Consider the following 15,542-nt stretch of genomic DNA (forward strand, 5'->3'; position numbering starts at 1 on the left):
TGATCATGGTCTACTGGTAACTTTCATCTTGACTTTTAGCGGGTCGGTTCAGTGTTGGATGCTTCGATCTGCAATACTCACTGCAAAGTATCTCACATACAAGCTGCTTTTACCCTAGAAAATTCTAATGGCTTTTATTTGAATAAATTAAGAAATGCTTAATCAACATTTAATGCTGTCTGGTTTTAACAATGAAATATTTTCAGTATTAAAAAAAAGCTTAAAATTGCCTAAATCAATAGGATTTTAAAGTGTTATTAAGAAAATATAGGGTTATGTACTTCCAACACTGGTTAACTGTACTTTATGAGGTAGCAAATGGATACTGGACTAAACCAAAGACACAATAAATAAACAATCTCCAACAATCTACCTATTTCAGTAAAAACTGAGCTGTATGGTGATTGAGTTGTGTAACAACCATGAGACTAATGAGAAGGCTACATATTAGGGCTGCACGATATGAGGAAAACTTGCGATATGCGATATTAGTGATCAATATTGCGATAACGATAAATTTGCGGTAAATAAACAAATAGAAAAATAAACAAAAACATCATTCCCATTTCATTGCAACAGTTTAAAAATTATACTCCAAATGACCCTCATCGACATGGGGGACAAACGTCAGGGTGGCTAACCCTGGTCCTCAAGAGCCTCAACCCTGTCTGTTTTCCAATTCTCCCTAGACTGCTCGATAATGATAACCAAAATCAGGTGTGTTCAGTCAATCAGGATGTGAAATCACTTGAGTCAGCCAATCAACAGCAAGCTGGTTAAGGAGAGCTGGAAAACAGGCAGGGTTGAGGCTCTTCAGGACCAGGGTTAACATAATAGGCCTCCATCTGATTGGTCAACAATGGGAAGGCGTCCATCTGATTGGTCAAAGCATAAAGGGATTTATTTGATTCGGTAAATGCTTCAAGCTGCTAGAAGATTGTTTTAACACATTTTGAGTTTGCGATTTATTGCGATATTCGCCGTCTTTTGCGACATGCATATTGCAGAGCTGGATATTGCGATAACGATAAATTTGCGGTATATTGTGCAGGCCTACTACATATCAACCATGAGATCTCGCGAGATCTTGTTTTTAAGCAGCGCTGCTGAAAGAGGCTTGGTGGGGTGCGCTGCCAACTAGTGGTCAGGGTTTAAGTGGAACACAAAATGTAAGACGCTCATTAAATGTTTGCTTATAAATAAATGAATAATAAAAACTTTTGAGCACCATTTCAAATTGATACCAGTATAGCCAGATAAAAGATATTTCATAAAAAATGCCAGCACTGGGTCTCCAACACCAAGGATCCCCCAGGTTTTTCCAATGGAGGCAAAAATCCCTGAAATCCTGAATATCTTGAAAAGTACAAGGATTTGAAGGAAGTCATACCTGGAAAAAGCTGAAAGAGCTGAAGATTTTAATAGTTGAGTGGTTAAAATAGCTGAAAAATCGTAGAAGGAGATAAGCGGGGATAAAATGGCAGAAGATACTATAATAAAGAAATAAAGAGAAACAGGAAAAGAATGGGTTGAATGCTTTATAGTATTCAGCCAATAAACATTTACTTACTTTATAAAATAATACTTATCACTGGTACAAACAGTAGATATTTTGAGTGTAAGGCATTCACATGTATATTGTTAGATGAAGAAGAACTGAAGATTTTCTGACACCGCAAGAAAAAAACTAACAGGTCAAAACAGAAGAATATTTAAAAATTTAGAAAACTGTTTTAGTTTCTGAGGTTGATTCAAATTAATGTGCAGCAAGTTTTAGAATAAGCGTGGGACAATATCCATCCATTTTTTCCATGTTGGTAAACTTTATTAAGAAGGTGAGAGTGCAGAATGAGTCTAATGTTAGTGATGGAACAAAAGGGATGAGGAGGGGTTTTTTTTAGACAGGGGAGGAACTCTGATTCATACAGATGCACATGACAGAGAGACAGATGTTCAAACTCCCACCGACAAACCAAAAGCTCTTTTGAGTGTGACCGAGAAATTCCACAGCGGTCTGCCGCCGCACGCAGCGAGACGGAGCCCCTCCTCGGTTTAAGCTGCACTGAGCCTCTATATATATATCCAGACAAACAAGCCAATTACCAGAGATTACAATTGCAAAAGACATTCCCACACACAATCAAAAAAAAAAAAAAAAACACACAGACACAACTGGATTTGTTGTGCCACACAGCTTGGACCAGCAGTCTGGAGACAAATAGGTTCCCAGACATTCATGATTGTTCTTCTCTACGGGCAGATCCATATGGAGCAAATCATAAAGATCCACTGTGGTCCCACATTTTCTGATTAAAACAATACAGTGGAGGGGGGAAAAATCCAAGAACAAAGGAGAGAAAATCAACAAGTAACCAGGGTAAAACTTCACTTAACTGAAGTGTGTTTATTTGTAGGCTGATTTATGAGGTTTGAACAGTGCTTCTTCAAGTCCTCCATTCATCTTCATACCAAGAGTTTCTTCTGTTCTTCATAAAAAAAACCTCTCAGTTTAAAACAACAAAAGCTTTAAGCTTCCTTACATCCAAACAGTCTCAGTACAGCCACTTTTTCATTTTTCTTTTAAGGATGAATCATTTTTAAATCATCTGCATTCATTTAGAAAAACTTCACCCAAATATTCCATCCAAATCCTTCTATGAGCTCCAGCAAAGAACATGCCTAAATTCAAAGCCTTGTATCTCTGCGATGAACAGCATCACATGTAAACTGAGCTCAAGCGTATGCTCCTCTGCAACTGCTGTCAACCTCAGTTTCATATTTCACATTCTGCTGAACATGTGACACTACAGCATCTGGATTATTAGTTAGAACGTTTAATACAAATTAGAAAAAAGGAGGGACTGCTGCGAGCCCAGAGACCCGTCTGGGAGAAGGAGGTTCTGCTGGAGCCAGGGTTTTGCTGACTTTGATGTTGACCAATCAAAGCAAGGAACAATGAGGAAATGGATTGTTTTTGTGTTTAAAAACCTCGCCCCTCAACATCTGCTTCCAATGAAAAAGGGCGTCATGTAAAAACACTTTCAAAGAGAAGCGAGAGAAGGGAGAACAAGACTCAAACCCCGTTTCCCCCAGAGAGCAGCAGAGACGGGGAAAAGACTTGATCTGGGTGTGTCTGAAGATCTCCAGCTTCCAGCTGCCGCTGCATTTACTTCAGACAAAGTTTGGAGGAATGACAGGAACTGAAGAAAAAAATACTATGAAATGCAGATGAAAGCATTTCAGTCTGACACTAATCAGTGTCAGACTGCACTTTGCTTGAAACTGAAACACAAAGAGACTGATCTTTAAAGATGTGAGCTTCTTAAGTGAACCTAAAGCATACTCTACATTTCTACATATTAAAGCATGTGAGGTCATGCCGTCATCATCTCAGTGATGAATGCGACAGACTAAAGGAAGTGGAGGTGCAGAACGAAAAGGCGAAAGGAAAACATCTCCAGGCAGAAGCAGGAAACCGAAAACTCCTCTGCCATTAAATCTGATGGAACAAGCTGGAAAAGCCTCAAATTTAGTGAGACTCTGAGCATTAAAAGCTGAGCAAACAGGTGTAAACTGATAGAAAAATGTGAGTATCTCTGCAGCAGCAGATGGTTGTTTTTATCCGACGAGCCCACACAGATTCCTTTATTTGACCTTCAGCCGCCTGCTTAACGGATATTATTCAGCTCTAAAGAGGGCTGAAGAAAACATTTAAACAGTGGGCCTCTGGGCCAATTTTTTTTAAAAAAAGTCCTTGGTGTAAAGAATTTGTGTTGCTGCCAGTAGGGTTGTGCCGATGGACGATATCATCGTCCATCGTGATGGGTGACTGACATCCCGATGGAGAGACCACCATCGTGATGCCACGCCCCCGCCACGTTGCGCGTCGACACCATAAGCCGCGGTTACATGTACAAAATATCTTGATGGGATCAATGGTCGGATTAGAATCCAACCGTGTACATGGGCCCAGAAAAATGTTTTCAGAATATAAAAACGTTCACTAAGGTCACACTTTCCGTCGGAATAAATCATTCGCACATGCGCAGTAGGGTTTGAAAAACGGAAGGATATAAACTCCGCCGAGCGGCTTTTTTTTTTCAAACTTTATTGTATGTAACAATTCAATACAAAACAATGTTAAACAGCGCCGAGCGGCTATATACATTGACATGTCAGCTCGGTAATATACGAGACGGTCTTCTAAACGTGCCTTTAATAATGTTACGGTTATTATGAAACACCTGTTCGCTCATCATTTGAATTTTAATCCGTGTGGTCAGTGCTTTTTCTGAACGAAGCCAGGATAGCAGTATGCTAACACGGGCTAACAACATTAGCTTTGGGTGGTGCTGCTTGCTGGCTGCACGTAAACATGTAAGAATAACATCAGCCTTTATTTAGTCGGGACACGACTGGAAACACAAATCCGCGTGATTGTTTGAATGTTTTCTAAGGACTGAGCGACATTTCTGCTTTGAAGCTCAAACCGCTGTGTGTGCTGACGATCCGAGCTGTGCTCAGACACACACTTTTAGACCCGGTTCTACTAGCGGACTACTTCTTTTCTATTTTGTTTGTTAAAGTCACTTCCCTCAGTTTATACTGGATCATCGCAGATTAGTCATCAGTTGGGAAATAAAATGAAAAAAGCAAAAAAACGAATAGCAGTTATATAAGAACGAAAAATGTAAAAATACCCCCCCCCCCCCCCCCCCGACGATGTCATCGTCCATCCCGATGGTTGACAGCAAACATCGTCAACGGCCAATTTAAGGGACATCGCCCAACCCTAGCTGCCAGACTTCAGTCAGATAATGTGTTAGGAGAACCAACCTCAAAAACTATATGGCTGCCATAGAATCTACCTTAAGACACTGCATCTTCCTAAACTTTCCAGCATGAAAAAGCGCTTCTGCTCCCTCCAGGACTTGTCATCTCACCATCTTGCAGAAGGAACCCACAAGCAAAGCATTTGAATGCCAATCAGGAGGCCATAGAAACAACAAAAAAGCCCACTATGAGGAAGCTGGACCCAAAAATGGCTAAGACTGGAAGACACAGGAGATCTGGAGATCCTCCAGTGAGGGTATTCAACAACAACAAAAAAGCAACAATCTGCCCGTCCTTCTCATTCTCAAAATATTTTACACACAAACGATCTGATTAGTTCAAGGCTGGAAAAAAATAACTATTTTCTCACAGTCTTGTGGGCTTGAATATCAGTACTATTGAGAACAACATTTAAATACCGTCACTGAACTGCAATGATAGTTCAAGATAGTTCAGGTTGTTCTTGTGTAATAGATCCAACATGAATCTTTGACGAAGGACAGTTAGTCATTGGAGTGACAAAAGTGACCAGGTCTTAGTAATTTGGGGTGGTTGGACACAAACAAGTCTGTGGTAAGCATCTATAATTATTCTCATTTGAGCATCTCTAAACAGGCCAGAGACCAAACCATTTCAGGTGTTTTCCACTCCCCAAAATGATGTTTTTGGTGTTTTAACATGTTCTTGTGGCATTTTTCTGATGATGAAGGACATCGATTAGGAAAATGAAGCTTAAAATTTCCTTAGTATATCTTTATTCAAATCATTGTGAATCAGGAGCAGACGAAAAAAATGCCGTCTGAAAAAAACCTTATTTGTGACGCAGAAAATATGCTGGGCAGGCCACAAGCTGCCGGCTCAGCGATGGGGAGAGGAAAAGGAGGCGGGATTGCTTCGTTGGTCCGCCCACAACTCTGAGGTCAATTTCTAATGAGCTACTGCAGCTCTGCAGAAACTATGTCCTAGGAAAAAAGGCAACCAACACAGGCTTTTTGACTTTAGCCAAAAACGGTATAATCATAATTTAAAGACCTCTGGGTATGCTATGTATATAGATCAAAAGATGATCTGAGTGGGACTTCCCAGACCTTCAATTCTTCCTGTTAAAATACTGAATCTGATCTGAACCGTTCCTTTTTTATTTTCAAATTCTCTATAACTCTACCAATACCAAACTGTCATATCCTGATGATAAAAGGTACAGAGGTAAAATGGGAAGCAGAGCCTTCACCAGTAAAGCTTCAGGAAGTTAAGCTTCCGTACGTTTATATCCACTTTCAACAAGCTTTTAGGGTGAAGAGAGAAAAAACTGCTTCCTGTTTCCCAAAGCCTTTAGTTAGTTTTGACTCAGGTGACTCTGGGTAATCTTTAACTTTGCAGCTGCTACACAAACACTCCTGATGAGCTTAGTTCCTGTCTGGTTTTTGGTGCTTTTGAGACATGTTTCCAATCAGGAAACATTTATCTGATGCTCTGGCCAGGGTTCATGCTTTATCTTTTACTTTTGTTTCCTCTTTGTATGCTGTTTGTTAAAAACACAAAGAAGAAAATTCACCTGGTTAGAAAATGAAGAGGTCCTAATGTGATAGGGTGTCACTTTAGGTTTTCTGTATGGTCTCCTGCTTCCATACAGATATGAATTTGGCAAATACCAATAAAAACTATATAGGAGGTGAAAGTGCAAAGTGTGCACTGACATATGAGCTCTATGTAGACTCTGAGGACACAAGGAGCAAACATGAATACAAATGACAAAATAGGCATTGAAGCATGCCCACACATGCACATTAATATGCATGTCAACATGTCTACCCTAGTGAGGCAAACATTGATAAACACACAGCAATGTTGTCTGGCCCGGGCACAGAAGACGAACCTGGGGAACAGAGACCTCCCCGAGATCCCTCAGTAAACTCTGATGCACTCTGCCCTGACACCTTCCAGCGTTAAAAACACACACATGCTTTAAAAACGCTCAGCAATTGAAAAATTCAAGGCACCACAACACAAAGAGTCTCACCTTCAAGTTTCAATTCCTGCTTAGAGTTTCTGCCAGCAAACAACAGGAAGGCACAACACAACCCGTTTGGGATGCTTTCAGCCACCAAAAATGCTTTAAAAAATCCAGAAAACAGTCAAAGACAAAGCTAGGAGAGAAGAGATCAACTTTCCTCAGCAGCCCCAGCTGAAGAATGAGGGCGAGGGAAGGAGGAGCAGAGGAGGAGGAGACAGGGAGAGGCGGGGCTTAAGCACATTCCAGTTAAATTGGTGAGTAATGATGTCACATTTCCCTCTCACAAAGCGAGAAATCTAAAGCTATCAAAACAAAAACACTTTGTGGAAATGGAAACGAAGATGAAGCTGCTGCAAAGCAACTCCTCACAGGTGAAGTTGATCAGATGTTTTCTTCTTTAAAAGAGCATGCAGGTAAAAATAAAATAAAATAAAAGGCTGAAACGTTCAAGACAAAACTGGTGGAAACCATAACATGACTGCTTCAAGATAAAATGAGAGCATCAGGAATATAAAGGGTCAGCAGCCAACCACTAAACTGCTTTGCCCCCCCCCACAGTGAGTCACAAGTACGCTCATACAGACACCACAAATCCAAAAGCTGCAGGAGGAAAAAGAGACTCACAGTCAGGTGTTGGATGTGACTCAGTATGTGTGAGCTGCTCACATTTTTGCGTAAATGGGTTAAGCTGCCACAGAGTCGGGGCTGTGCAGCTGTGCAAATGACTGGGGCGGTTCCCAAATGTCCCACTGCAGACGACGACCCTGAATGCCACTTTTGAGAGTAAAACTATCTGAACTAAAAAGCCCTTCTGAGTTTATAGGCTTTCAAAAACGGAGAAGCCAAGTAAAGTACAAAATAAAAAACCTTCATTATATACTTTAATGGCATTTATAATACAACATACCTTCCAAATAATCAGATTCATTTTCAGCTATTTTTTAACTAGAAAACTAGAAATTAAACTGAACGACAAAACAATGAAACAGTCACTTAAATGTTTTAATTTTGAATCAGCCAGTTAGAATAAAAACATTCAGACAGAAGTAGCAAGTCCCCTTGGTTACTCAGTCATCTCAAAATAAAGATAATTTTATGAACAACTTCTTAGCTCTGAACTATTAAAAAAAAAATCTGACAGTTTAAAAAAAAACATGCTGTTCTCTTCCTGTTGATCAGTCCTAGATTAAAGAGTATTAATATCTTGAGCCTAATTTAGACACAGACTGCTTTCAGTTCATCTGCTGGTGACAAAAGTGTTAAAGTCTCCAGTAATTCACAGCTTTGCAAACATATGAATGGAATATGACTAAGTTCTTAACTAACATCTAATTTTCAGTGGACAGGAGGTGTGAGCTCCTACTTATATATATATATATAATATATATAAGTATATATGTATATACACACACACACACACACACACACTCTCTCTAATGAAAAAAGTCTAATGAAAAATCGCAATGCATCGCCAAATTGATTTCTCCTACACCCCTACTAAAAACACTTGTAGATATGAAGATGCTGAATAAACCGCCAAAAAAACACCAAACAAATGATGCATTCCAGTGCGAACCCAGCAGGAATTCTATCATGCCAAACAAAAACCTTGTTTTGTCGCACGTTCCTGTTTTCCAACAAACTTATTTCCAAACACGTCTTACAGACTCTTACCCATTCAGAACGTTTAAGTACATGATCCAAAATGCAGACACATACATTGATAAATGCAGCAGGATTAAAGTCATTGACTTACATCGTTGAGTTCTTTCTGGTTGCCATAGAGGGGGTGGTACTTCCTATATTTGCCCTGGCGGTATTTGTTAGAGATGTATCGCCGTCTGTCTTCGCTGCAGCTAGAGGGTGTCAGAGCTTCACTTGGTGGGACGTTAGCTGCCCAGAAACTGTTCACCTGCTCGTTGCCCAGGAACAGGAACACCTATTCCACAGGTTGACAAAAGGCATCTTCTTAATAAAAATGAACATCCGTCATGAAAAGAAACTAAACATTTGAAACAGAGGCTCCTTCACTTTTCTAACGGTTTTATGAACAATGTTGTATTGCAATACTGGCAATAAATAATACTAAAATAATCTCCAAGTCACTAAGAGAGGGTTAAGCTTCTGAGAAACCAGGATCTGCTCTGGTTGTTGTCTTCTCATGGAGAACTGCACCGCCTCTGTCTGCTGATAGAGAACCAGCATTGTTTGTTTTGAAGAGGGAAGAGAAAGGTCAACTGCCTGCTCTGTTTTTGATCAAAGAAAACAAAGTCAGCTGCATGATCATTTTTTTCAGGGTCAACAGTCCAGAGAAGTCGAGAGTGAGGAAAGAGGTGAAGCAGGTGGAACAGGTGAAGGTTCCAGGTCAACAAGAATGAAAGGAAAGGTGCAGAAAACTGTGGTGAGAGTAGTCATGTTGTTGGTTTAGAGCAGGGGTGGGCAAACTATTTAATATGTTCCGCCAAACTGGGATAAATTATATTTATGATCCTTATCGTTTCATTTTCCCTCTAATTCTCGTGTCTTTCCATAGATGGTGCACTTTTATTTAGGTGTAGAAAGTCATTGTGCATTCATGTGGGGTTGGAAGATAAGTTGTGTTTTTTTACATTTATGTGTGCTTCCCAAATCGGACAGTAATTTTTCTCGATCATTCCAACACCACATGAATGCATCATTTCTCTAAACTTGCTTTTTCTTTGAGGGACTTCAACCCAATGCAATGAGAACAAAAGTCACAGTTTTGAAATAAAAACTCTAAAATGTTCTGAATGAAACATATAAATATCAACTTTCTATCAAAATTATAACACGTTTTTGTTTAGATTCCATGCTTTTTCTTTCTCTTATGGGCATCTGCTCCTGGTCCGGCTCTTTTGTCAAATTTTAAAACCCTTTGTGACCCATGGGTCAAAATAGTCTGGTTTAGAGACGCTGAGAAGGAGACAGGAGGCAGAGCTGGAGGTAACAGAGAGGAAGATGTTGAGGCTCTCTTTGGAAGTGACAAGGATGGATAGGATCAGGATCAGGACTTAAACTATCAGAGGAAAAGTTCAAGGTAGATCTTTTGGATATAAATGCAGGGAAGCAGATTAAGATTGTTTGAGAGAAGAAACAGTGATGATGTTGGTAAAAAGATGCTGAGGTTAGAGCTACTAGAAAGAGCAAGACCAAAAAGGAGGATCGTGGATGTGGATAAGGTAGTTGGTGTGAGTGAGGAGGATGCAGAGGAGAGGGTTAGATGGAGGCAGATACATTGCAGTGGAAGCTTCAAAAAGTTGTGCTAAAAAAGAAAAAACTAAATTTATTTTTGTGTTCGTTTCCTACATTTAGTGAAAATTATCAAAGCTAAGCATCCATCTTCACATCCATTCAATTTGGTGAAAGTACCAAACCGATTCATTTAAATGTTCTTCTCTCCAGTATTAAATCATCCCTGTTTATTATTTCTATTGTGAAACTGCTTAGTAAAACAATTAAATTAACTGTCATCAGCTTCAAAACTCCTGGAATGTGGAGCAATAGAATTATTGGAGTTCACATTAGACCTGAATTTCTATAACACCAATAGTAATGATAGGAATCGTAAAAACATTTTTAAAGATTCCGTATGCAAAATGTACTTCACTTCTTAAAAAAACTGCTGCCTGACAATGACTGTTCTGTTTGTATACCTTAATGAGCTCTTCTGTCCACACCTTCTTGTCCATCTTCAAACTCCGAACTTTGGAAATACTTGGACCAAGTCCTCGGTGTTCTCCTAAAACCAACAAAGAAGTTTAAAAAAAATAAATCAAATCCTGACTATCAAACAAACATGAACAAATTAACAATTTAGGAGTTTTTTTTAATTACTGTCATTGACTGATTCTGAAAATTGGACTGAGTGACTCCTCCCCCCTGGCTTTCCAAACATGAAGTTCCTATGGGCTCCAAGAAGCCTAAATCCCATAGACTTCAGATAAATAAACAGCTATTACTCAGTTATTCTTATTGTCAGAATAACCATTGATTGTTTGGCATCTTTTTGAACTTTTTTTTTTTTCCATTCATCTTCTAAATTTGTTTTCTCCCTTTCGGATGCCTTCGCCACTCGTGGGCGATGGCAGGGGACATCCTGGACAGGTCGCCTATGAATAGATCCAAAAACATGATTCCTAGCATGTTTTTGGACTATGGGAGGAAGCCGGAGTCCCCGAAGAAAACCCATGCATGTACCGGGAGAACATGCAAACTCCACACAGAAATTTCCCGCATTGGTGTTCTGGTTCAGGTCCCCCAGCTGGGACTTGAACCAGGGGCCTTCATGCTGTGAGGCAAAAGCATATAAACCATATAAACAAGGTCTCAGACTGACTTGGGCCAATCACTGCTTACTGATGTCGTCTGGATCCAATATGGCAGAGATCATATCACAAGAAAATGGCGACTGAATTGACTTCAATTGGTTGGAGTAAACCATTTTCTGTGGATGACAAGCCACTCGCTTGGTCCAGTTCTCATATACAGTCAATGGTTAACGTGATACTTGACTTACAGTGTCATGATAAAAATATACATTTGAAAACACTATTTATATTTAATACAATCCCATAAAAACAGTCGTTCCTTCAAACCTCAACAGTTTACACAAACCTGCACATTGTTTGCAGATGACGACACATAAATTGATGGAAGCCCATTCTGGCTTCGGCGCCGCGCAGTCAGCACAGAAACTGTTGCTTGGCTCCTCCCAGATTTGCTCAGCTATTTCACTGGTGGACAGGGCCTCGCCTATGGCATTCTTCATGGCGTCCACCCACTGATCTTTCAGCTGCTCTGTCTCTGCTGTGAAGCTGAGAAAGCACCAAATGTCACAAAAGCAGCAAATTCTAGGAATAAAAGTCAGTAAGCTCACGTTCGTCTCTGAGGGTAAGTCACTAAGAATCGCATCTCTTTGCTTTTCAAACATACCAGAGACTGGAAGGTTAAGCTCACACCTTTACCATACACCAGGGGTGTCAAACTCATTTTCACCGAGGGCCACATCACTTTAGCGGCTGTCCTCAAAGGGCCGGATGTAACTTATACATGTAACTAAATGTAATGAAAAATAACTAACTATCCTTTATGTTAAATAACTCATTATTTATTATTTTTAAAGTGACAATTACAGTTGCATAGAAAACAAATGTTTGCTTGTTACTCTAGCATAAATTATTTTATATTTGATTCTGTCAAGTTAGGCTATATGGACAGTGTTTAAGTCCTAATGTATAGTTGCCCAATCCGATATTTCAAGTCCAATTCCCCCTAGATAGGAATAAATACACACTATTTTTATTTTTTTATTTTAAGAAATTAAAAACTTTTATGCTCTCGCGGGCCACATAAAATGACATGGCGGGCCACATTTGGCCCCCGGGCCTTGAGTTTGACACATGTGCCATACACCATCGTAGATTCTGTCCTCATTTAGACTTTAAAAATATACATGTAAAAATTTAAAGATCTACTCCGTGTTTCTTGTGTTTTAATAGGATGTTGTGGCACTTTTCTGCTTATGGAGGAAATTTATACAGAAAGAGAGTCTATTTGTCCATCCATCTGTTTTCTAAACCTACCATCACCCTTTCAGGGTCAAGGGGTTGCCGAAGCTTTTTTGTGACATCGAAAATTCGCTGGGAGGCCCACTGTTCACTGCTGCACATTGTGATCCATCTCCTTGCAGACAAATGGATCCATAACATTGTTGTTTTCCTCGTCTGAGCTGCCAACTGGTTCTAAACTGGTTTAGTAGCTTCAATATTGCTCGCCATTTTTTGGGGGGATGTTAGGGGCTGAAACGCTAGTGTGAGCAGATTAAAAAGATGGATGATGGGTAATGGGGTTGGGCTTACTCCACACCAACCCTCCTGCCCAAACCTCTGAGGTGAATTTGTAATAAACTACAACAACTTTGCAAAAACTATGTAAAAGAAAATGACAACCTTAATTTTAAGTTTGGCTCAAAACGGCATAAACATAATTAAAAGACCACCGGGTACGCTTTTATTGGAGTGGTTCTTTAAAGATATATCCAACATAAAAGATTTTCTTTACCGTAAAAGTTAGCATAAGAAAGATAGATACATATGCAAATGAAAGTCAGATGTTTAAAATCAAACAAAAGCTAAACATTGTTTCACACAGTCAGAACACGGCATCTGAAAAGACACTCAAGCCTCTTCACAGTTCCCCATCCTGTCATGCTGAGCCTCTGCACTGCATCCGTCAGCCACAAGACCAACACGCTTGTGCACACTTGCACGCCCCCCCACCCCCCATCTTCTCATACAAAATGACAAACTTTTGTTTGTTTTACTTTCTGAGCAGATGAGGGCGAGTTGTCCACTAGATGAGTCAAAGCGTCTCCAAGTATTACGGCACCAAAGACATGAAAACACTGTCAAACCTTTGTGAAAATATGAACCAAACTGTTTATTGAAGCGACTGTTATGTTGGAAGCAGGTAGATTGTAAAACCCCATTCAGTAAAGGTAAGTTTTAGGCATCTTCTGTGTGAACAGAAGGCTTTTATACAGAACTGCATTCACAAACCTGAAAACACGATAGGGTGTGATGAGATCGAAGCTGCGGCGATCTGTTTCTTTAACACTTCCGACGTTCATTTCAATGGATGTGATACCAACTCCAATTACATAATCCTGAAGAAAGAAAATCAATTTTAAAAAAGGAATCTATCTGATCAACATCCAGATGTAATTATCATGTTTCTTGGTTCTCCTTAAAGATTTCTTACATCAATATTTTTGTAGAGGAAGACTTTGTCTGAGGAAACAACAGTGTAAAGTTTGGAGCGTATTCCTCTGAGTTCCAGATACCCCTTGTGGTCTGACAAGAGGGGGCTTGTCAGACTGCTGCGACGGCGCCCCCTAGTGCACTCCTCCAGTGCAGTCACCCACTCATTTCTATCATCTGAAACAACATAAAGATGCTTTTAGAAAAACTGAATCTCAAGACACTAAAGAATACCCTTAAGAAAAAACATCTCATTTTCTGCTTTGCAAGAAAAATAATTTAATCAAAGGTTTTTCAAGCTTAGTTTGAGAAAACCTGTCTTATGGACAAGATTTTTATTTTTCCTAAATTAAGAAATGTTGGCTAGACCATCATTTCTCTTACCACATTGGCAGATTTTTTTTTTGGTTTTAAAAAGAAAATCTCCCAATGGGGTAGGAATTTTTGACTTATTTCTAAGGGGTCTTTTTTTTTGCAGGGCAGAACCGACATTCACTACAACCAGTCCCATGTTTCTGAAAAGGTGAGCAGACCAAAAAAATAAAAATACAAAATAAATACAAAATTCAACAGACCTTCGTTTTCAGCTTTAAAGATGAATGTTCGATTGCTCGTGACAACCTCAAACTTCAGGTCCCCCACCGCAGTCACTTTAGTGATAAACGCAGTTGAGATTATTCCCTTGGAATACACAGCCTACAGGAAGCAACAAAAAAACGTAGTCATTTTAACAAAACAATCGAGTAAAGTTTACTATAATGTACTGCCGCTGTGGGCTTAAACTTGTACTGAATACCTTGAATAAATGGCATGTTATTAATCTTTCCTAATGGTTATTGTTACCTTTTCAAGGTCAAAGTATCTTAGATAATCAGAGTCCAGCCTAACCCATCGCCTCTGGTAGTAAAGAGCCCTGAGATGAAGAGAAGAGAGAAAACCTTTCAGAATAGGATGTCGACTTCCTGCCTAATGATTAGCTTTTAGCTGAGCACCTTTACCCCTGTGGTGGATTCTTGCTCAGCCAGCCCTTCCTGATGACATTGGATTGCTGGGAGATGTCCTCCCTCGTGATAACAGAGTAGAAACTTTCTTTATGACTGCCCAAATCTCCCCCGAGAGAAGAACTTGAAGAAAAAACATGCAAATATCAACACATTAAGTCAATTTACTTTATTTATTTATTTATTTTTTCAATTATTGACAACAACCATACACAAAAAACATTTCAAATGTAACTCATATCAGTCACTATATTGACATTTATTCAAAATATAAGCTAAGATTTTCTGTAAAACTGCAGCAAAACAGTATAGTGGTCTGGTTTGTGTTCAAGTTCATCTTTGTGAGGAAGAAATGATGTGTTCTGGTTTGTTGGCTTTCAAACTTTGTTTAAAGACTTAAATGTCAGTTCTCTTTCGTGGTGTATTTTGTTACGATTTGCTGTTTTTTGTATTTGATTCTGGTACTGTGATATATTATAGAAAGTTGGGCTGGTTTCTCTTTCAGCTTTTCCTCTATGCTTACCTGTTCAATGTTTTCTCCTTGTTTTTTATTACTATGGATTATTTATGCTTTATGTTAATAATTCATAATCAAACTATTTTTTATGTGTTTTCTAGTAGATTTTCACACGTCTGTTTGGTCTGTTTTATAAAACAGATCACCTGAATATATACCAGCTCATAATACTGCCCCGACAGGCTTTATTACACCATTTCATCCACTTTTCTTCATACAGCAATAGTAGGGATGATGCCTCTATTCAGCAATTTTCCAGGAGTTACATGATCCCCATGTGTAAATATATTTAACTTAATAAATAAATGTGCATCTAAAAAAAATGTGTGTGTGGAGGACTATAATGTGCTTTTGAATCAGCAGGAAAACAGATTTGTGTCTATAGAATGCATCTGAGT

At 39.2% G+C, this 15,542-nt stretch overlaps 1 protein-coding gene across 2 annotated transcripts in view; it reads right to left on the reverse strand.

Annotated features, from left to right (window-relative positions):
* arap1 (ArfGAP with RhoGAP domain, ankyrin repeat and PH domain 1) overlaps positions 1-15,542 on the reverse strand; it is a 62,820-nt gene that overhangs the window by 21,500 nt on the left and 25,778 nt on the right. For both annotated transcript variants that reach the window (XM_004075811.5, XM_020708392.3), the window contains exons 6-13: positions 14,625-14,750; positions 14,470-14,539; positions 14,202-14,322; positions 13,628-13,803; positions 13,426-13,532; positions 11,483-11,682; positions 10,522-10,607; positions 8,604-8,786 (exon numbers count right to left, since the gene is read on the reverse strand). In XM_004075811.5, the coding sequence (XP_004075859.2) occupies positions 8,604-8,786; positions 10,522-10,607; positions 11,483-11,682; positions 13,426-13,532; positions 13,628-13,803; positions 14,202-14,322; positions 14,470-14,539; positions 14,625-14,750 (1,069 nt within the window). The remainder of the gene's footprint in view (positions 1-8,603; positions 8,787-10,521; positions 10,608-11,482; positions 11,683-13,425; positions 13,533-13,627; positions 13,804-14,201; positions 14,323-14,469; positions 14,540-14,624; positions 14,751-15,542) is intronic.

This window comes from Oryzias latipes, chromosome 13 (genome assembly GCF_053564925.1).
Source record: "Oryzias latipes strain Hd-rR chromosome 13, Olatipes_Hd-rR_3.1".
Taxonomy (NCBI): domain Eukaryota; kingdom Metazoa; phylum Chordata; class Actinopteri; order Beloniformes; family Adrianichthyidae; genus Oryzias; species Oryzias latipes.